General features: G+C 42.3%; 2 protein-coding genes across 4 annotated transcripts in view; one reads left to right on the top strand and one right to left on the bottom strand.

The window, feature by feature from the left end:
- The window catches only part of KREMEN1 (kringle containing transmembrane protein 1), a 30,954-nt gene extending 21,749 nt beyond the window's left edge, over nt 1–9,205 (top strand). Inside the window, exon 9 of the mRNA XM_054645950.2 lies at nt 670–9,205. Coding sequence (XP_054501925.2) covers nt 670–832 — 163 coding nt within the window. The 3' untranslated portion in view covers nt 833–9,205. The remainder of the gene's footprint in view (nt 1–669) is intronic.
- Nucleotides 9,176–23,768, bottom strand: part of ZNRF3 (zinc and ring finger 3) — a 66,564-nt gene continuing 51,971 nt past the window's right edge. For all 3 annotated transcript variants that reach the window (XM_054646058.2, XM_077188032.1, XM_077188033.1), the window contains exons 3-9: nt 22,977–23,051; nt 19,542–19,673; nt 18,502–18,612; nt 17,349–17,516; nt 15,352–15,454; nt 12,882–14,627; nt 9,176–12,029 (exon numbers count right to left, since the gene is read on the bottom strand). In XM_054646058.2, coding sequence (XP_054502033.2) covers nt 11,986–12,029; nt 12,882–14,627; nt 15,352–15,454; nt 17,349–17,516; nt 18,502–18,612; nt 19,542–19,673; nt 22,977–23,051 — 2,379 coding nt within the window. In that variant the 3' untranslated portion in view covers nt 9,176–11,985. The remainder of the gene's footprint in view (nt 12,030–12,881; nt 14,628–15,351; nt 15,455–17,348; nt 17,517–18,501; nt 18,613–19,541; nt 19,674–22,976; nt 23,052–23,768) is intronic.

Genomic DNA, 23,768 nt, shown 5'->3' with positions numbered 1-23,768 from the left:
CATTGTCAGATTGGCCACATTCCAAACCAAGTTAGCTATATTACATATTTGTATTCTCATAGAAGATCCTAAATAAGCACATTTTTAAACTTTCCCGCCTGTTGGGATAGCATTTGCTACTAGACTATCTCTTCTGCTCTTGATTTGACAAGATCTGTACTTTAGGAGGAAGGAGAAAAATGTTATCAGACATCCAGGTTTGGTGAGAAGAGGTCAAATTGTGATAATACTTTGCAGGGAAAAAATTAAAACCTCTACATTCCTACCAAGTAAATTCTGGGTCCTCTAGATGGACATTCACTGAATGAAATGATGGGTGAGTTATCAACAAATCAAAATGTTGAATATTGTATTTACATAGTACAAACATGCTTAAAAATATACAAGGAAATTAATTTGTATTAATAGCAACTATAATAATAACAACTCCAGTCTGTAGAGCCCTCTTTGCTTAATGTCAGTGCTGTCATTAGGGTGGCAGAAGGATGCCTAACTTTTCATTTGATCAAGCCAACCAAGAAACACTCCAAAAACCTACATTTTGCACATAAGGTAGAAAGAAATGTCACAGATGCAGTGGAGGCAGTGAGCACTCCCAGTGCAGACACATTAATAACCACAGCTACCCAAGCACTTGAACACAAGAGTGAATTCACTCTTGTTTCCTAGGTCCCACCAGATTCCAGCTGCAGCTGAATCAGAGGATTGCAGTGATGTCACTACTGCTGGTGAGATCTGGAGTATATTTTACCAACCATCCACATCCATATCCATCTTCAAGAAAAAGCTTCGAAATCAACAAGATGATTGCAACCCACTGGTGGGAGACTGAGCTGTCTTTCATCTTGCAAGAATTGATCTCCTTAAAATCCAGGTGACTTGAGATTCTTCTTCTTTTTTTTTCCTCCCAACCTCATAGCTATTTTCCAAAAAGTCCATTTACAAAGGCCTTTGAGTGACTTTGCCTATCTGCTGTTCTCTTGGATATAGCAGTGACAACGGATTTAATTGCAGCAATAATTTTGAAATACCTGGTGCTCCTCAAGACTGTAGTGCTGTTAATTACTGCCTTTAAAACATTGCACTTAAAATAGATGTAAAAACTCATAGCATTCAAAATGTCCTGTACCCCTGCCCAAGGTAACTGAAGGGGTTTTTACAGGTTGAGGATTTCTTGTGTCCCCCTTGCCTGTGCCACTGTATTAGATCAGGCTACTTTGGTACTTTTATTCTCAAGCTGAAGACAGAGGTGGGTACTGCTAACCTGTTCAGCAAACAGAGCTAATTTACCTTGATGTAAACACATCTCAATGGTATTATACAGTAGAATGGGAATCAAAGACTGGAAAAATGATCAGCCTGGTTGCTCAGTGCTGTGCTCTTTCTGCATGTTCTGTTTCTGTGTCTACAAGCAGAGATGCAAACATAAAAAATCAAATTCAGGATGCCTCTATAACAAATATGCATTTTGGTTGACTAGAGCTCACCAGGTCAAGGTCTGCAGGAGCACTGAAGCCTTTTAAATGACTCTGTCTGACCCATCATTCACTAATGGTTATGATAATTTTGTTCATATTCACAGTGATCCTTTAAAAAACTAATTGTACTCCAGCCTGAGAGCCAGCATTCATTCTGGGTATAAGCTTAGGGCTTCTTAAAGGATTGTCCAAAGATAATCCACTGAACTTTTATCAGTGAGGCTGACCAACCAATTTTGCTCTGAAGTCACATGTATTGATCTCAGCAGCCCCAACATTGTACAGAGTTGTAGGCTGCTATCACCAACTCCCCTGGGCCAGGCTGTGCAGCTGAGCATCCACAAAACAGCTGCCTTGACACTTACCTGGGAGCAGTGTCTCCTTGCCTGCAGCACTAAAACTGAACTGAATTTTTAAGGTAATTGCCTCACTTGTCAAAGAACTAAAACATCAGTGGGGTTCTGATCTGTGAACTGTTTTCTTTGAATTGCAACAGACAGCATTAACTATTTCTGCTCTTTGGTGGACTGACTGTCCATCCACAATACTCAGATTTCTCATCCCACCACCACAAGTGGGAAACAAGAGATTCCAAGGGATCAGCAGTGAATCTTTCAGCCTCAGCAAGTTCAGACCAGCAAGATATTTAGGAAAAACTGTCAATGCAAATGTCAGATAAATTGACTGGAAAAGTTTACAGTGGGCAGCTCCTTGAACTCAGAGAAGGTTCACTGAGAACCATTAATCTACACTAATTCTGGTTAAGTTTGAACACTAATTCTGGTAAGTCTGAACATATACCAATGGTCTGCATATACCAGATGTGCAGTCAGAGAACATCTATTAAGTGCATCTACAAAAGGTAATTAAGAAAAGTAAGAAGATTGACACTGAGTTTAAATTCATTCCAGTATCTGCCCTTACGTTTTTGAACATATAACTCCCTCCTTTTTGTGAGAACTACAGATTTCACTGAAAAATCAGGGCATCAAAGAATTAAGCAGTGAAATATTGTGCCTTAGCACTGTAGATCTGGTCTTTACCTGAACTGAATTCAGTCCAGCTTGATTTATGTACCACAGATGAGTGCTAGAGACAGCTGAACAACATCACAATGCATGCTTAAAAGAAACCAGACTTGACTAAGCCAGCAATTATGGAATTGTTTATATAAAAAATGGAACAGCATGGGAACATCTAGTACTTTATTGCATGAGCTGCTGGAAAGAATACAGGAAAATATAATTACAGTATTAGCTAAAATGAAGACAGGACAAGTTGTAAAAGCTATGCTGGTTCTCTCTTACATGTCACCACATTGGACCAAAAACCATTGTCTGTTTCAGACCCAACACAAGATCTGAAATTGCCTTTTTTAAAGGTAAGGTTTTACATCATGCTGTGGGGAGAAAGAGTTCACCTCAGAGATTCAGAGCAAAACAAAGCAGGTTGGTTCCTAAGCATCCTTAATTTGGTGCACTAACAGGAACCCTGCAGAGGAATCACAGTGTGCTGCCAGATCCTCAGGAGCTGTTACAAGCACACAGTGCTTATCACAAAGTGATGAAGCTTTGCTTGCCTTATCAAAGGCAAGTTAAACATTTTGGCAGAGAGACATTCATAAAGCAGTTACCTAATGGTGATAAAAACCATCAGGAACACCCAGTGACTGATGTACACCTACTGCAGAAAGGAAAATACAGAATGTTACACTTCTCTTCATTAGTGAAGAATTTAATTTCACTATAATATTAGAGAAAATATAATTACAAACAGCAACAAAGACTGACACTACTAATGCAAAAATCTACAGAATTTAAGAAATGAGATTTTTGCATTGCTCCCTTAGCTCTTCAAATATTTTTTTTAATAAAATTGTATTTCATGGGACTTTCATGGGGAGCATTAATCAAATTTATGTACAAAAGTCCCATAAAACCAGCACTTAGAGCAGATTAACTGGTCATGGCAACAATCAACAGGACTAGTATTAAACAATGCATGGATAATACACTGATAAAAACATAGAAGAAATTATGTTCCCCCACACAGAATTTTTCAGATTGGCCGATTCTAGATCCTGCCTGTGCTAGCAAACAGAGCAATGGATGGAAATTCATGGACAGGGTCCCTTAAATAGCACTTATTACTTTCCAGGGCTGAGACCATGAGGAGCAGGTAGATCTCCAGAGTGGATTTTTTCCAAACGTGGTAGGGTCACTCCCACTGCCAGTGCAGACACTTCAGGGTGTGGTGATTTATGGCCAAGAGATGTGGTATCCATGAACACAGCAGGTTTTGATCTTTGCTGTAAGGGTTTGGGGGAGAAAGAAGCAAAAGTGTGACCATGCACAGGTGTTGTAATCCCAGAGAAGAAATGCCCCTACTGCAGGGGCAGCTGAGAGCTGGGACACCTCAGCAGGGTGGTGTCTACACCGTGTTCTCCAACAAATTGAGAATTACTGCAGAAGGAGCATTTGTTTGGAATTGTATCTGAACAGCCTTCTGAGCTCCTGCCTGGCAGTCCCCTCAGGAGGCTGGACAGGCTGCAAAGGTGACACTGGCTACAATGTCAAAAGCAACTGGTGTGGCAACCAAATCCTGATGAGGAGCTGCCTCCTCCTCCACAGGGATTTCAGCTCCTGCTCTGGCCCACTGCTCACTCTTGTGTTGGTGTGACCAGCTGTGTAGTGGTGCAATAAACTGACCAGGTCAAAAACTGCCATGGCTTCTTCTTCCCTGAGTTACCTTTCACAGAGCTGAGCTCTCTGCCCTTGCTCCTGGGTGGTGGCACAGGGAGATGAGCTGAGAGCTCCCTGGGCAGACAATGAGCCCTGGGACAAGGGCAGATGCTGCCCCAGGAGCTGGGGCACTGAGCTGGAGCTGCCACAGCCATGGGTGAACCTGCTGCCTTCACCCTGCACCCAGCAGCCTCCACTGGGTGTGCACTGCAGGTGGAAAGGGGCCAGCTGGACAAGTGCCTTCCCCTTCAAAATCTACATTTAAAACTAGTTTAGTTTGTTGACTACGTGATTTTATATGTATTTTTATCTTAATATTGTTATGTTGTGGGAAAATAGAGACTTTGTTATGTAAAAATGTGTGATGTGTTATCATAGTAATATATATATTTGTATATGTATAGGAAATGCATTATTTAATACAGCATATTATGCTTCTATCTTGCTAACATTTTATAGGAAGAAAAGATGTTGGTTTACACTCTGGGAAAAATAAATTTTCTATACACTGTAACCATAGGGAAAAAATCAAAGCTACTTCTTTGGCGTATATGATAGAAAGACATTGAGAATAAGGGAACTCAGCCTCAGTTTTGTGACAGAATAGATGCTGATAAAACAATTGCTGTAACACTTTCCTCCTTTGGATCTCATTTCTAGCCTTTAATTGTAATAGGCTGTTCATAAGATTCTGCAAATTCATGTGCATATACTCTCTGGATGATCTTTACCATCTAACATGTAATCTGCTTTTTCAATCAAGCATTAACATAATCTTCTTTAGGACTTGTTTCTGCCAGGACAATGCTGAGGAAGTTTATCACATTGCTCATGCAGACAATCCAGTGGGATTGCAGAATTAAAGTCTGTGTATTCCAACCCCCCCAGCAATAATATTATAGGAGATTTTTATGGATAGTCCTGGAATCTGCAGCCTGGATGACTACAGGTCAAACACACCAGCAGACACATGGCTGCCACTGAATGAGCATAAAGAGCTATTCCACTTTCATCTTCTGCTTAATAAACCCTCTCAGGCAGTGGGAAGGAACAGAGTTTTCTAGTGCACCACTTTGCCTAAAGGAAGGGTGAACTACAAAAACAACTCCTGACAAAAACTTGTCCAACTGGTTCCTATTCCTTGCAGCAGTATTTCACAATCTTCCAATGAAATACAGTTCACTGATAGTTTCACCTGAATATTGTTCTGGACATTATATTGAACAATTCTGCTACTCGAGAGTGAAAAATACAATTCCCTTAAGACCATAACAATTTTTTTTAACAACACATCCCCACTACACACACATTTCACACCACTCAGACTTTCCCAGATTTACTGAGCACCTGTGCTTTGGGATGAAATCTGGCATCATGAACTTCCAGCTAAAGACATTTTGCTCCAAATCCAAAAGCTATCACATGAACCACATAAGGCTGTCAAGAAACCAGAATAAATCAAATTTGAGGTGAGTCACTGCTGAAGTATGCACTGTGTTTGTAACTGTTCACCCTGCATTCAGCAAATGGTTGTAAATAATAATTATGAAAAAATAAATACAGTGTATTTGTGCAGGAGGAGTTCAGTTAGGATGACTAAAGTGTATACAAGCATGAAATAAAGGAGGCAGAAACTGCTGCAGTTCACCAGCAGATTACAAGAGCACTCCTGCTGTACATGTTAGAAGAGAGTAATTAGAGCTGAGAATGATTACTTTACATATGAAGTATGATACTGCTCTGAGGCACGATTTCTGAGCTAACAGCAAATTGAAAGTTTTCAGTTTACATGTTTTCAAACTCTTGAAAACTGTATAAATTCGTTCAGGGTTTGCTTTGCAATTGCAGCACTATGTAATACTGTTTCCACTTCCTTGCAAGATTCATCTTTTCTCTAATTAATTCCTCCTGGCCAAAATAATGCTGCATTTTAAGAAACCTTCAGCAACCTTTTATGTAAACACCAGAAAACCAGTGACAAATACCAAAACTGTCCCCAGCTTTTCATGAAAACTCATTTTCCTTTTAGAAACCCAATTGTCACAGGGGACAGGCCTCCCCTTACACAGGGGAGGTTACTCTGCTCTCCTTTCTTGCCATTCTGGTTAGGAGACTCTGGCACTTTGATTCTTTCTGGGAACTGTTCCTTTCTTTTTTCTTGCTTGTTTCCTAAGCAGCAGTTTCATTCCCCACGAGGAAAATGTGTTCTTTATTCTGAAAGAGACACTTTTCTATGAAGCATTTAAGTCACAGGAGCAGGGTGCTTTCACTGCAAGATAAAATATCTGGTTTCAGGTATGCCATTGTCTCCCAGGCCAGAGAATGAGGCCAGGCTGGCTCCACAGGGTATGGACCAGGCCACCCTTTTAAGGGCATTTTTCTCTTCACACTACCCAAGCAGCATCAAACGTCACCTAACAGCTGCCATAGGATTTGACAGATGCACACAATATTGCAGATAGTGTTACAGAAACACCAAGTGTTACAATAATGTACAATCCACTATGAATAATCTGCTCCTGCTTGTCTTCTCCTACTGTATCAAGGTTCTGTAGAGTTTGTGGTGCCCAACAGGGCTCTCATTTTGTCACAAATTTGTCCCTTAAGCATCAAACCTGAAAAGTAAAAAGAACCTCCCCCCTTACCAAGTATCCAAATGTTCATTTTGAACAGAAAATATTTACATTTAGTCATTTTTAAAAAGCCACAAGAAAGACTAGACAGAATTTCACACAGAGCCAAGCACCACCCACAAGCTCAGCCCTGCTGTGTTTCATGCAGACAGAACATGGGTTCACTGATTATTCTATGGGACAGTGTCACAGTTGGGACAGCCACAGTACAGAGTGGCACCAGACAATTTCAGCAGGCTTTGAGCATTTGCCCATACACAGAAACACCTTACCTCATCAGAAGGCTTCAGGCACCTGCCCATCCACAGTAACATCCTGTCCCTTCAGGAGGCTGCAGGCATCTGCCCTTCTGCTCCTTTAGCCCAACCTTTTATCCCCTCCTGTTGATGCATTGCACCTGTGTGCCCCTCATGTTTATTCACTGCCCTGTGTGCCCCTCATGTTTATTCACTGCCCCTGTGTGCCCCTCATGTTCATACACTGCCCCTGTGTGCCCCTCATGTTTATTCACTGCCCCTGTGTGCCCCTCATGTTTATTCACTGCCCCTGTGTGCCCCTCATGTTTATTCACTGCCCCTGTGTGCCCCTCATGTTTATTCACTGCCCCTGCGTGCCCCTCGTGGTTCATGCCCTGCCCCTGCGTGCCCCTCACTGTCCATGCCCTGTCCCTGTGTGCCCCTCACTGTCCATGCCCTGCCCCTGTGTGCCCCTCACTGTCCATGCCCTGCCCCTGTGTGCCCCTCGTGGTTCATGCCCTGCCCCTGTGAGCCCCTCACTGTCCATGCCCTGCCCCTGTGTGCCCCTCACTGTCCATGCCCTGCCCCTGTGTGCCCCTCGTGGTTCATGCCCTGCCCCTGTGTGCCCCTCACTGTCCATGCCCTGCCCCTGTGTGCCCTCTGTTCCTCTGTTGGTTGCTCAGTGCCCTGGGCACTCCATGGCTCGTTGCTGTCAATGCTGCTCACCTGCTGCTCACAGCTGTGCCCATGGGGATGGGGCTCAGCCACAGCCCCACTGCCAATGACCCCAAGCTGTGTCCCTACAGGACACTGAGGGTGGTGCCATGTCCTGTTCCTAAAAGCACAATCACCTGGCAGTTTCCTTCAGAACAGGGAACAAGAAAACAGAACAGCAGCAGCAGCAATCAGGGGGTGGAGGGAGGGAAGAGAAGGGAGATTCAGGTGTGACCTGTTATGAGTTAACAGCCACCCACAAGGGGGTTTTATGCTTTTTGTAAAAACAACTGGTGTGTGAACTAATTTGCATATAAAAGGCATATCTGCAATCACTGGCAAGTGCCCAGACTCTGCTCACTGAGCAGAAAAAGGGGCACATACTTTAATTGGGCAGCACCTGCTCCTGTTGCTCTTCCATTGCTGTGCCTGTCTCCCACACAGACCAGGGTTTTGTGTTGTACCTGAGGTCAGGATGGGAACTGGTCCTCGTGCTGTGAAGGGTCCCTTACAAAATAATACTCTTGAGAGTCTGTCATCCCAAATGGAGTTATCACACATGAAACAAGGAGGGTTGGAGAGAAGTAAAGCTCATTTCTTGGCTGAATCCTGAGGTGATTGAATTACAGTGCATTTGAACTTGGATGAGAGATGGGGAAAGTCCAGGGGATTACCAGGTGGAAATCTCTGGGAGAAGGAAGAAGCTGGAGAATCCTGGAAAAGGCTCCATGAGTGTATCACTGGATGGGAAATGAGTAACACATGAAGGTGAACTGTTGACACAGTAACATACATAAATACACATGTACATACACACACAGAGCCACACAGCCCCAGGCTCCCCTCTTCTGGAGTCTGCAGAAACATCTCTGATGAAATTCTGCTCTCTGCTGAAAAATGAGCACCACAATATTGATTTTCACTCAAGCAGGACCAGTGATTCCGTGATCCAGGGCAAAGACCTGGATCTTGACTATTCAAACTATGATCTACCCAGCTGTACCCACCTGTATCATGCTCTCTCAAAACAATTTTATTTCAGGGCAATAAATTACAATAAATTATTTTTACCTAAAATTACAAGAGTTCAGTTCCCCTGCCATGAGGAACAGGCAGGTTCCAAACATAAATGAGGATTTCTTTTAGCAGATGTGGTACTTCCATGTGCCTGGGGGGCTCAGGGGCTTGTGTGACTCCTACCCCCCCAGTAACTGGAATGCTGTGTAAAGGTACATACATATCCATCTATCTGGTGTTTAAAACAAAGGAAAAAATGTTGTTTATTAGAGTTCATCCCAGTATATCTAGGACTGTACTTTGAGAACAGTTATCTATGTCCTTTCCCCCAAAACAAGAAGGACAACTCCCACATGTATATGCAATAAAACTGTATTTTTTGTGTGGTTTTGCCTTTTTTTTCTTTTAATACAGACATTTGTACACTTTCTTACAAAACTGCAAGTAACTACACTTCTCTTAAATCATTTTTGGTCGGCAAGTACTGTAAAATCTTTGTGTGCAATTATCATGTATTTACAGGGCCTCGTGTTAGTGATTTTCAGTGATTATTACAATAATGTCACACACTCTCAACATAAGACATGGCTTAAGATAAATATATTAGTAAATAAATATTCTGAGAACATATTTCCATACATGAAATGTGCTGCTATACATATACAGAATATATACAAGATGCTTTATAGCTTTTAAAACATTTTTAAAAATGGTAATGAAGGAGAAAGAGCCCTTTGACCATATTACAAATCTTTACAGCAAATTTTATACAAAACAATTTTAAGTGCTATAAGACAATTTTAATTAAAAACATTTTAAATAGTGCCTCATGAGCCAAACACAACGACAACTGTTCATGTAAGTAGTAGAAAGGCATTTTGTTATAAAAACCATCTATCATGGCCAGCTAGCCTGTAAGTCTGCACTGGACAGAGAGTTTTATGTTAAATGTCAGAGCCAGCACAGAAGGCAGGTGTAGGGTGTCTGTGGTATGGCCTGCAGAGATTTGTACCAGCAGAGATTTCCACAATGTGTGGGACCAGCACATCTGGGATCCCCAGGAGCCAGAATATTCAAATCTTTTTAAGAAAGACTTTTACCACAATATGCTGTTTTAGTTACAGAGTACAATGTATCTTAGGCAGCCTTTACAGTGCCTCACAAAACACCAAGCAGAATAACCAAGCTAGTGTACCATAGCTTCTAAAATGCATTTCTTTTTTAGTGGAGGAAGGAAAGGGTAAGACTTAAAAATTAAAAAAAAATTCCAAAAATCACAAACCTTTAGAGTTTGTTCTCCCAACATATACCACTTACTTCAGTCATTCAGAGAATGAATAAGTTTTTAATAAACTTTATACACAGAAAATGTGTTTATTGAAATTTTTCTTTTAATCTTATACCCAGATATTGCCTTGTATTAATTCTCTGAACAGCTGAATTTTGGTGCTTGTTGATTGAAAAGATGTAATGTGAATTCCTTTAGGTGGAACTTTTTTCCTAACTTACTGGGTATGAAAGCAAAAGGAAATAGATGAATGTATTTGTTATTTCTTAAATATCTGTTTCCTTCTTTTAAAATAGTTCATTTGGGACTACAGAGAATACAAGTTAGCTTTGCTGGGTCTCACAACCAGCCCAGTGCTGTCAAGGACATTGCTTTGGCAGAATATGAAGTGTACATCTCTATTTCATGTCTTTGAAGCATCTCCAAAGTGTACTGAACTTAGGACAAATCTTTTCAGAAGACTGGCACTGTGGGCATTAAATACTTAGTTTCCCTTTAGAAGAATTCCTGCTGTGAATACACCACAGGATGACACTGTGTCCTCAGGCACATGCAGCATGACAGGCAATTTAACCCATGCTATGGTAGCCTCTTACTCAGAAGCTGCTGTTTCCACAGGAAACAATTGCTATCAGAAGTGACAACATAAATTATCTCATGATAACAAACATCCCCACTAGGACAAGAACAAGAACAAAAGTATGTGCCCAGGCTAATGGGGTACAGAGAGCACTCTGTACACAAGACAAAAATGAAGCACAACCAGCTGGGCCCAAGAAACCTTTAAAACAGATCAATCTATGGAAGCTACATCAACCACAGCAAAGAAGAAAACAATGATCAAACCAAGTCCCTCACTTTGCCACACACACAAAAGGTGACAAGCACTGCTTCCCTTAGGCATGCTTGCAGCCTGTAAGGAAACAAGAAACCCTGTTTCCAAAATGAGCCAGCAAAGCTGTGAGCACACTGCAAGCTCTGCTTTCCTGCACATGCCAGCATTCCTCACAGCTGTAACAGGGGCTACAGGTGCCTGAAAAACTTCCTATGGAAGGAAAAGTTCATTACCTACAAAGGTAATACCCTTTCTAAGCACTTTGTTCGAGCATCTGCTTGAGGGAGAGGTCCCCAGCATTCTTCACTGGTCAGAAGATACAATGAGGTCCACGGTTTAAATAGAGGAAGTGAGGATGAGAACATTCTGAGCTCTCAGTTTCCTTACCCCCACTCTGTTGAAACTAATCCTAATGGCAGGACACCTTCCTAGCCAAACCATCAGAGCAGCATGAAAGGGGGGAGAAGGGAAGAGGAGAAAGGAGACAGTCCAATGCTTCACCTCCCTCAAAATCACTCACATAACTTGCTGGCTGCTAGGATTTGCTACTGGGATCAGTCAATATCTGAGCATCCATTCAGCAGCTGTATCCCTCTGGATTACTATATTTCAAGGTGCTATCTGGTTTCTAAGGCAGGTGTAGCCCTGAGCTTATCAAAGGCTGGACTCCTTCAAGTAGGAGATAACAGCATCTACACATAGCCTGGCTTATTTAACACACTGTGTTACCTCTCAGCAAGAGGTCACTTCTAAAAAGAAAATATAAATAACACTTTGTCATTAATATAGAAATGGCACTAGAGCTCAGAAATGCTCCACACCATGTCCCACATGGGCTTTGCACACAAATCAAGGCCTGAAGGCTTCAGGCAGGAGGGACAAAGGAGACAATCAAACTGATGTGAACACAGAGGAAGTAGGGGAGGGACTTCTCCACATTACCACTTTTGTGTGTTTGTCAAAGCTTAAAAAAAAATTAAGTCCATGAGAATTTGGAGTCTCTGATAAGCTCCGCTTCTCCATCTGGGATCATCTGGACAGCTCTAGTCACTGATTTGGCTTCTCTCCAAGGGATGAGATCCAGCACCTGAAGGATAAAGAAAACTAAGGAACATTGCATCTAGAATATTGCATACAGCTTGGGCCCCCAAACAAGACACTCAGTGACGAGTTTCACAGACATCCAAGGTGCTCAGAGGGCTGCAGCACCTGGTGTGGGGAGGCTGAGGGATCTGGGCTGCTCAGCCTGCAGGAAAGGCATCCCCAGCAGCTCTGCAGTACCTGCATGGGGCTGTCCCAGTGATGGAACCACAGTCCTCACAGACATGCACTCTGAACCAGAGGTGAGGAAGTGAAGCTCAAGTGTGAAAATCTTTTGACCATAATGGCAGTCAAGCACAGCCACAGGAGCCCAGAAGGGGACTGCACTCTGTGTCCCTGAAGGTTTATCCAACCTGACAGGATACATTTGGTCTGACAAACTTGGTCTGGTCTCAGAGCTGGCTCTGCTTTGAGCAGGGGGTTGGACTAGATGATGGCCTGAGGTCCATTCCCAACTAGGGTACCTTGTGATACTATGAACACCCTTTAAAATAACCCTGGTAAGGCAGGTAAGAAATATCCCCCTCTGTCTGTGAGTAGCTCTTTTTTCCCCCCTTGTCCATGTCTACAGAAGAGATTTTCCCACATATTCTTCTACAGCAGTTCCAAGATTTTCACCTTTTAAAAAAAAACCAAACCCTTCAGCTTGTCTGTTGTCTCTCACAGTGGCATTGCCTGCTTAGGCAACTCACCACAGCTGCCATGACCAGCACAGTGTCCCTTGCTGTGGGAACTCCAATGGGGGCCTCTTCCCACAAAGGATGAGCATGAAAGCTGGCAGCATTTCACCCACTAACATAGAAAGGTAGCAAGTAATCAAAAAAAGCACATATATTACCTGTGGCCTTTGTGGTCATCATAAGCTTCTGGGAGTTCAGAGTGGGACTGGGAAAGGGCATTCCAGTTTCCTCCTCCTGAGAGTAGTTGTGCTGCAGGAATGATGTTGCCTCATAGCACACCTCCCTCTCCACCTGTACCTCTCCAACACCTTGACAGTGCAGGTAAGTGTCTAGCTCAGGTGTTCCATCCCAGGAGCTACAGCCTCCTATGTGGGTCCCTTGGTGCTCTGGTGGTAGGATCAGCTCACAGTCTCTGTCTTCAGGAATGATGGGAATGCGTTGACCCAGATCACATACACCCTTACAGCAGTTTGGCAAGGTGTCATCAGGAAGCGTGTACTGCACATTCACTGCATAGTCTTCTGTATAGCAGCCACCACCTCCACTGCCACTGGTGCTACTACAGGCTACCTGCTTCTCTTCATAGAAGCAGCAGGGCAACCCCTCATATTTTACCCCATCTGTCCTATGTAAGTGGTCTGAGTTAATACTGTACAAGCCCGGGGTGTTCCCTGACTGTGGTTCAATTCCTTGGCCACACGTCCCCCACAGTGGAGAGCTAAGGAAGAGTGCACTGCAGTCAGCTGTCCCATTGCTGGGCTCCAGGGCAGAGTGCTGGAATTCAAAGCAGCACGCGCACGCCTGCTCCGAAATCGACCCCGCTATCTCTGGATTCTTCCAGTTCCTTTTAACATCCAAGGCAGCACCAGGAGTGGCCTCAGGTCCTCCCTCTGAGGTAGTGCCATTTGGATCCCTGTGCTCTAGTGAGGAATTACTGCTATAGTTCATATCCATGCTGCAATTAGACAGTTGGTCCCCTGAGGAAGAAGCTGGCACGGGCCGGCAGTCAGCACCCACCAGGCCATGACTGTGAGCTGGGAGCTCATCCTGGTGAGAGCCCTCCAAGAGCACAATTGCCCCCCTGTTTGCACCACCAACCTCAGCCACTCGGCAAGGGCTCCTGCTGCGGTACACGTAGGGGTCGTAGTCACTGCTCAGAGAGCTGCGGAACGTGGAGCAGCTCCCGTAAACCCCCTGGTTACTGACCTCAGTGCAGTCAACCATGGAATCACTGGAGGAGCAGTGGCACTGACCAGAGCTGCTGCTGCTGCTGTCACTGCCAGGGCAGTCGGCCAAGTACCCGCTGCAGACCGAGCGGTGGCCGTGATAGCAGCTAAAGCTGGAGGTACTGCCGCTCTCCAAGCGGGACGAGGGCATTACATGTACCACAGGAGGGAAAAGCACGCTGCTACCAGGCTGAAAGGCACGGGAAGGACCCTTTGAGGCAATGCCAGCTGGAAGCTGTCCATCTTGCTCAGGGTAACTAAGGCCTTGGAAGTAGTAGTGCTGATACATGGTCTCATATCGGGAAAAGCACGCTGCTTTGGAAAAGTTGCGTCCACCAAACTTGGGCCTTCGGAAGTTGTGAGCCGGAGAGTAAGCCCTGTGCTCCAGGCTGCAGTGATGGCTGTTTAAAGCATGGTCCAAATGAATAGGCTGATAACTGCGGATGTAGGCAGGGGAAGGGGCCTGGTAGAGGCTCTGCTCTCCGTGCCTCTCCACCGTCAGCAGGGTGATGGGGTTTCCGTGCGGGTCCATGCTGGTCCGAGTGGGATACGCTGTGATCTGGCTGGCTCGGTGCACTCGGCCTGGGTAATGGACAGGCAGGATCACCCTCTGCTGCCGGCTGCGGGCTGCATTGATGGATTCCAGACAGATGGGAGCTGCGTTCCCCTTCTTCTGTTCTGAATGACAGAAAGAAGAATGGAGAAGTAGAACTAGAAGGGAATAAAATTACTTTATGCAAGAAAGCATATTTTGTTTTCCATGTCATTACATTATGCACCAATTTTTTACACGGAAGGAAATAAAAGCAAAACAAAACTCACAAGCATGTCTGGAAAACTTTGAAACACCCAAGAGTATTTGATTAAAAAGCAAAAGAAGTGAATTTATTTCAGATACTGTTCTCATATACACAAAATCTTTTGCTAACATCTTGCAGAGGCTGAGAGAGGCTGGAAGTCATTGCTCAAATTTTCACTTTACGCATTTTTATATAAATGTGCAGCGCCAGAAAACTTTCTTAAGACAGAGGAAATGAAAGCAGGAAGAGGGCAAGTAAGGGAAACCACGTTCCAAGTTACAAAACCATGGAAAAATAAAAGCCCATACATTGTTTTCTTTGTAATTCTCAGGGGAAAACATATCCCTTTTCTCCATGTGTCCGTGCACTCAGGGCTGCACAACACAACACTGCCCTCAGCTGGGCATCATCCCCAGCCCAAGGTTATGCCAGGGGCTCTCAGATGTTCTCTGAGAGTTTGGGGTTAACTGGATTTCCAGGGCTATGTTACAGTAAGGACTGGGAGCTCCACGGAGATTCACAAACAGGAACACTTTTTATTTCATCTTTTCAAGCTGTCTGAAATAAACAGGACACCAGAGCATGCCCAGTGCAGCACTTACCTATGATGTTATGGCGGCAGTGAGGGCAGGTGTGGTGCTGCAGCAGCCAAGGATCCACACATTTCTTGTGGAATCGGTGAGTGCAGGGAATGACACGCAGCTCCTACAGGAACACATGAAGCACCATGAAAAATCTACTCCCTCCTAACAAATGAATTTTTAACAGCTTGTTCCTAGTTTTTTTTCAACCTGGCTATTAAATGGAGCAATTTCTAGTCTTGAAGTGCTAAGAAGAAAAAAAATGGCATCAAGACAGTCAAGAGCCCAACAGGTAGTGCTCAGCTGTCTCTAAAAGAAAAGTCTGCAGGCACCTTAGGATTCCATGCAGATATAGGACATTTCTTTAGGACACTTTTTTGGTATGTCCCTATGACCCAACACCTTTAAGAAGGCCATCATAAAAGTTTTCTTTAATATATTCAATGAACTTAAAAAACAGAAATCAAGAGTAATGATGTACCCTTCCTACAATTATTCACAATGGAAAACACTCAGGTAAAAGCAAAACCAACACAGTGTATATGATCCTTTTTCCCTTGCCCAGGACTCTTATCCTTCAGCTATGATCTGTCTACAGGATTTCCTGAGCCTGATGGATATCTCAGAAACCTGCAACAAATCTTTCTTCCAAGTGCTGCTTATGTCTCCCCATGAGCTTAGGTTTTCAATTTCTAACATGCTTTGGCAAGGTGTTCCATGGGGCTACTACCTCCTGGTGGAGAAACACCACACAACTTCATTCCCCTGTCCCCAAGCAATCTGGGTCTAAAGAGTCCTTGCCCACTCAATTATTTGGGGTTTTTTACAGAAACCATTCAAAATGTTTGACCATTTTGTGACTACCCTTTCCTGAAGCACCTTCCTTTCCATTCCATATCTTTTGTGAGTTGAGGTCAGAAAGACACGGTACTCAAAGTAAGAACATGACTAAATTTACACTGTGGTGTAATTATGTTTTTTGTTCAGCTCTCTAGACTTTCCCATCTCACTTCTAGAATCTGATTTACCTTTCTAACTGCCACAAAGCAGATAAACTGCCACCAATTTGCTTTCACAAAGCTATCTAAAGCATCAAGATCTTGTTCCTGAATAGCAATGCTCAGCTCCCAACCCATCCCTGATATATGTGGAGCTCTTCCCTGTGTCTATCACCAAGCTGAAGTTGATGCCTGAATTTCCCTTGCAGTCAGTTTGTACAGCCCATTTGTAGTCCTTGTCTACCTTCATCCTTGCTACTCTGAATAATTTCCCACCAACAAATTCCATTAAACTTTTTATTTGCACCTTGCAGCACTCAAATATGCAGCTGCTATTTTCTATTGCCTTAAAAATTATGACTCTTTTATGATAAAATAAAATGTCTTCACATAATCTTTCTAAAGGAAGTTGATAGCTGTGAATATTGACTGCCTCTATTTTATTTATTTTAAGGAGCCCATTTTCTCTTTCACCCTTTTGTTGCTTCCTCTGAGTTGAACTGTCATGGACAGCAAGCCCTGACATCAATAAAGTGATTGTAACTGAGGAGTCAAAGAACTGTTCCTGAATGTTTTGACCTCTCTTCCTTCTCCTCCCCTGGTTTCCCAGCAGTGCTGTATTTTTAAGACAGGGTGCCATCAAATCTTGAAAAGCAAAACCCTGAGGATATTCCTTACCTCCAGCAGAGCTTGCATGCATCATCACCTCAGTGCATGACTTGTCAAAAATACCCAGAGAACCAAGTGCTGAGGCAACCCTGCCTTCTTTGTAACTTGTTCTTCAGAAATGCAACAACAGTGGAGGTAGCAACTTGCAAATGGGATCCCTCACCTCTCACTTTGCAGCACGGGTAATTTAGAGCTGCAGGATGCAGCTGGGGCCACGGTGGCTGCTCAGTATGACCCAACTGAGAAGTGGCACCACCTCAGCACAGAATATCCCCAACAGCCAGCCACATAGCACAGTGCTAAAACCACCTACATTCCCAGCCCATGGTGAAGAAACCTTTCATCCTTTACCTCCCCATCAATGTACTTCTCCAAGCAGATGGCACAGTCAGAGGTGGAGCTGCTACTGAGTGTATCCAGTGCTCCACAGTTACTTTCTCGGTGTCCCTTACTTTTGGACTTAAACTTCCTGGTCTCCATTTTCTCCAGTGCTTGCACTGCAAGCCTGTTCATGGAATTCTACATGAGAAGAAACAAAACAAAACAAAACAAAACAAAAAAGAAAAAAAAAAAAAAAAAGAAAAGAAAAAGAAAAGAAAAAAGAAAAAAAAAAGCCAATGCTGCTGTGTAAGGGACTAGAGTGTAATAGCAGAGAAACACCACCATAACATATTTTACAGATCATGTCAGGCCCAAGTGATGTATAATTTCTTAAATTAAACAGAGAGAAGGCTACTTAGAATTCAGATCAAAAGCCTCATGGAAAAGAATGTATGCCACATGCAGAAGTGAGAATGATAAACTACTCTGAATTAGAACTGGATGAAGGTGCTGACAAATGGGATACACTGCAACTGCCCAACTGATAGGCAGCAACTATTCAAGCCAACATATAAAGCTTAGCCAGGAACTTTTTTTTTTATATATCAGTATTGATTGTAATGCCCCAATATACTGTTACCATCATATTACCTGGAGCAATACTTGAGAAAGGGATTAAAATGAAATATTATAATTTAGCTGTATCATTTCCTCCAGGACAACTCTAAGTATGTTACCTGGAATTTCTCCTAACCAAGCTTTTTACCTTGAAAACCCCTCCCATTTCTACAGATGTTACCCTATTGAAAAGATTTGTGATTTATTTTCAATCCTCTCCACAATACAGCAGCAAGAGTCTGGACTCATTTAGAAGTATACCAGTGCTACTGATGTCCTGTGAGCAACCAGGAATGTTCCTTCTTCCCAGTGCCTAAGTGAACTGCTTCTGCACTGTTTTCATTCCATGATTTAACTGAACAAACATCATGGGTCAATGTAAATCTCCTTTAAAGATATTTTCAAGTTCTTCCAAAGGCCTACACACATGGATAAAAGCACACAGCCACCAAGATGGCTACTGTAAGTCAGTGGCCTGCATTTCCAAAAGTTGCAAAGCACATTTTAGGACAAAGTAAGAGAAGCTAACTTTCAGCAATTGGTGAATTGCCACTACTGCTCTTACCTGACTGCGTCGCTGTTTCAGTTTGATCTTCACAAGAAGAATGAGGCAAACAAGAGACACAACCACAAAGAAGGCCAGGAAAATTCCCATGTCAAAGTACTCTGTGGGTTGCTTAAAAATTAAAACAAAGGTATTATTATTCCTTCCTTTAGATCATACTCAAAGCTGATGTTTCTTTCTCTTATAATTTCCCAGGGGCCATTGCTGAATGTACTCGGTCAGAATGGCAGAAGTCAGGGTACACATTATTCTGTTCATTAACTGGGATTCTCTGAGACAAAACCTGTGTTTCATGTGCCACTGCAAGTGAGCAGAACACACAGAATGCCAAGCATGAGATGTCAGGTTTACAATCTCTGAACTGCAAAATTCAGGTTTTTTTAACTGAGTGTATCACATCAAAACTAATTTTTATAGCTTATTGAGTTGCTCATGCATGTAAGTGACTGAAAATCAACATTTGATTTTCCAAAAAAATGGCCCACTTCTCAAATACATTTCTCAACAGAAGGATTCCATTAAAACGAAAAACAAAAAACCAAAGTGGTAATTGGGACATTGATGACCTTTAGTTTTGTTCTTCTGTAAACTATACATAGGGAGTGTTAGGGGAAAAAAAAAAGTCTAGAAAACCCATTTTATATTACAATTACAAATATCAGATAATCTCATAGTTAATCTATGTTTAAAATACTACATAGAATTATTAGTTAACACAGGACAAACCACTTCACAAAACTCCTGAACCTTCAGGAGTGTGCAATAACTAAGAAAAAGGAAAACTTCTACTGTGTGAATTTTTTAGCCACTTGTATACTCAAAAGCATCCTTCTGAAAGACAGCAGATGCTGTGGATTCTGTACTTACACCACGTCCAGCTGCTTGCCCACAGTGCTCAGTTTATTAAGGTCAACAGAACTTCACATGCATTAATGCACATAAGGAGCATCAGAACATCTTCACCCCCAGTGCAGTGAGCAAGCCCTGCCTGCAGTAACAGCAGCACTGGGATACCCAGAGAAAGGATCTGGAAGTCTCACCCGTGGGGGGCGATGCTGAATCCTGGCCCGTGCCACTTTCTGCTTGTTAACTATGTTCATTAGCTTGACAGCATCAGCACCTTTCACATACACCACTGGTCTCTTCAGAGGGTCCTCTGAGCCCTGGTTCAGCTAGAACAAAAAAAAAAACCAGTCTTCTCAAAAGGCAAGTTTCAGGAAAAACACCTTCCTTCTGGACAATGCAGAGAATGGTTAAGGAGTATGAACATGGAACTGATTTTGAGCACCTTTGCTCTCTTCTAGCACAGACCTTTAATTAAGTATCCCACAGAATTAAACCTGAATTAAATGTTTGACTTATGCTGCCTTTTTTTAAATATGATTATTTATGATTTTTTTTTAAGATTAAGGACAAGCAAATGCTATCTCTGAACAGCCTCTTTAACTTAGCTGCATCATGTATCAGTGCAGATATTAATACTGTAATGTCAAACCTCACAATGAGGAAGAATAAAAACCTGCACATTCAAAAAAAATTGTCCCTGCTATGTTTTATCAATCTTTCAATTTCAACATTATTCACATGGAAATTTCTTCACATGGCAATTATTCATGGAAATTTCTTTCTGAACAATTTTATATCAGAGTCCTGTCTTTCAGGCTCTTTGTACCTAGCTAATTAAGTTACTAATTTCTCATGTTTAACTCTACAAACTCATTCAAAATTACTTGAGTTCTAGCAATGATGAGACTTACTGATTGCAGGATGGAGGGGGCCTCAGAGTCTAAATCATTTGAGTAGACCACATAATTCACCCTGAAACTTCCTTCCAGGTCCAGCTATGTTTTGTCAAAAAGGCCAGATCATAGAATCAGAAAATAATGTGTGTGGGAAGGCATGTCATGAGCCCTCATGGTCAAGGCAGGGTCAACTATGACATCAAATCAGGCTGCTCACAGCTTTATCCACTCAGATGTTGAAAACCTGCAAGTGCGGAGAACGTGCAACTTCTCTGGCCAACAAATCCAGAACAACAGTCTGCTAAATTATGTACCAGAGAGAGTTATAACTACACAAGAGAATTGTTCTGTTAAAAAACAGCACCAACACAATAAATTCATACAGCTTATTCTGACTGACAAGTAAAATATGAGTGCAGAGGCTGGTTGACAAAAAACAAGCAATGCACTGACAAGCTGATGGAAATGGTACAGGGAAAAGGAAGGAGATGACAGGAATGGGAGCAAATAGAACAAGAATTTCTTATGGCTGAGGTTAACATATCTGCATTGTTGAGAGCTACCTGTTAGTTCTGGCTAAACCATGCAGAAATTATTAGCTGACTGGTCCATCATCCTGATGAAAGGACTCAAACTGACCAGATGATGAAACAGATTTCATTGAGACTTTTTAAAATTGATTCTTCCTAATATTTGACAGATTTTCTGAGAACACTGATCAAACTACTTTTAAGGCAGGTGTCTTGTGATGAGCTGAAAACTAACTGCAGTATCCAGGGATCCTATGTGTCTACAAGCCTTGCTGGCCTAGGGCCAAATCCAATCACTGTCCTTCCATTCCCACATGCACTCTCTCTCATGATTTCTTGCTCAACAGAGAATTCTCCCAGTTCCTCAGTCATTTTTGCACATTGTCAGACTCTTGCTATAACCATGCTGCTCTGGGTGCTGTTACTCCTCCTTCAAATATGCAAAAGTAAAACTAAGAAACAAGTCAGACTTCAGGGAGCATTTCTAAAAATAAAAGTTTCATTCTTAATTTACAGTAAAAAATACTCAGATCAATGGGAATAAAACCCATTTAGGCAAAGTCCTTTTATCTGGCATCTACCAAATTATCTGAGGACAATTCTTCTGGTCAGGCCTGCCTCCAATTTCTGTTCACTGACTGGCAGGAGGGGACTGCCTTTCATCATACTCCACTCCTCCTTTTCAAAGAAATCTCCCTTATTTGTTCTAGTGCTTGGTAACAAGCATACATGAGAAAACTTCCTAAACAGCTGCTCTCAGTGTCTTAGGATATTTCCATTTCAACCAAAGGTAGCCCAGATTACCTCATGTCAGTTTTCCCTCCATGTTATCTGTCATTGTTTTCCACAATTCCATTATGAGTGCCAAAATGGTATTTATTTTAAAGACAAACTACTTAGCACCCCAATGTCAAAGGTTCTGAAAAGCTTTAGATGAGAATCAAAATCCATTAAAAACAAGCATCCAGAGCAGCATGAGAACAGAGCAAATCCAGTAACTGTAACTTTTAGAGTATGAAAGTTACATCCAGTCATTGCTCTCCTGCTTGCCAGTGTTTCCACAGGCTACTGCTCTTTCATCTAACAGAGCCTACTCACTGTGTCAGTACTGCTCTAAGCCACTAACCTCCTTCCATTTTATTGGTACACCCAAAATATTCAAACATCCACTAGACTAGTTTCCCAGCTCTTGAGGACAGATGCACCCAATTTATTATTTATAATCAAGCAAGGAAAGTTTTTGTTGTTAAGAGGGAAAAGAGCAAGAGACAGTAACTCGGCTTCCCAAGTCCAGAGCAGGGTGGCTGAAAGTAACCAGAAGCTGTAATACAGAGTTAAAAAATAGAAAATGACAGATCACATCTTTGTAAGGAGATTTTTGCTGCATAGAGAAGGGGAGGAAAAATATCCCTGTGAATATTTTCAAGATCAAGGCTGCAACTTTGATGCACATGCAGACCACAGTACTCAAAGCATCCATTGCACAGGATCTTCTGCATTCTTTTGTCCAACAGATTTCAGAATTAAAGCCAGCTTCTTTAATGTAAATATTAATGATCTCTCTTTTCCCCCAAGAAGTACAGGGTGCACTTAAAAACCTTCAGCTCCACTTGTTTCTGCTGTAACAGAAACAGCAGTTTTGTTTCAAGACAAAACAGAACTAAACCAAATGCAGACTATTTTTGTGCTTATGTTTCTTCACTGAAATAACCCAAAATTAGCTGAAGTATGCTAAAGCCTTTCATAGGGCTATTACCTCACCCACTTCAAATAAAAAGACGAAAGTTATAACAAGACTTGGAAAAAGAAGAAAAACCCTGCTTGTCCACAAAATACATAGGCAGAAATCATCAGCTGTAAATGAGAAAGAAATGGTTATAAGCTTTAAAAAGAAACTTGTTTAGAATCAGGTTTGAAAGTTGTTTCACAATCTCAAAAATAGCAGCTGTTCAACAACACTATTGATCACAGGCTGGATAGGCCAAACATCCTGTGTTTTGTACACAGAGCTGAGCAAAGAAAACCTCCTTGATTAGATAATGGGCCACAAAAAATTTCCCTCCATCCTCTTTCAAAACCGTAATCCCAGACCTGGATTCTGGATTCTAGCAAAAGCAAGAAGAAAAATCTAACTCCCCAGAGTTTTCCCATTCTGCCAGGTTCCCAACACCTGCATTGCTTCCTGCCTGGCATTGCTGCATACCTGATCAATGGCATCTGGGTTTTCAGACACATCAAAGATGACCGCTGTGGCTCCTCGCTGTACTGCTCGTTTTGCCTGCAATCAGAAAGACAGCATCCTCAGTCCCACCCCAAAAGATAACTTCTTAACTCAAAAATTCCTCCCTCTCCTCACCTCCAGATAGAAAACTTAACATTTTGTGTTTCTGTGTAGTTAAAACAAGTGACAGGGCAATTACAAACAGGAGTTCCTGAACCAGCATGGAATGTAGTTAAACTTCACTACAGCTTCTACAGTGCCTCTGCTCCTTCCTTCTCAAACTCCTCCTTCAACAACCTTTTAAAGGAATTCAAATGAGATTTAGATCCTCCAAAGACTTTAAGTAGAAGAATTTTTTAAAAATTATATTATTTTCCCTCCATTTTACCTGGAAGTGCCATTAAAAACCATCTTCCCTGTGACTTGGAGTGGAGACAAGCTCACTAGTGTAGAAAATTAAGGTGGTCAGGATTCTTTATACTTTTTCAGTGTCATTCTCACAAACTAGGATGTCACAATCTCAAAATGTGCCTCAGAGAATACTGCTTTTTCTGACCATCAGAGGTCAGAACTGTTGCATACGTTTCTTATGCTGATCAGAGCTATGTAAGTGCACAGCTTTTCATCAACTACAGGCCAAACCTGGAGTTACCAACTGCACAGAGAAGGCATTAGAAGATATTAAAATCCTCTGGGATAGAGAAAACAAGGCTAACACAGGGGTTTTATCCTGCTTCTGCCAGTGTGTCTCTGTATGTACTGTTCAAATGGTGC

This window comes from Agelaius phoeniceus, chromosome 18 (genome assembly GCF_051311805.1).
Source record: "Agelaius phoeniceus isolate bAgePho1 chromosome 18, bAgePho1.hap1, whole genome shotgun sequence".
Lineage (NCBI taxonomy): Eukaryota > Metazoa > Chordata > Aves > Passeriformes > Icteridae > Agelaius > Agelaius phoeniceus.
Note: the sequence above shows the minus strand (reverse complement) of the source record. Positions and strands in the feature narration are given on the sequence as shown.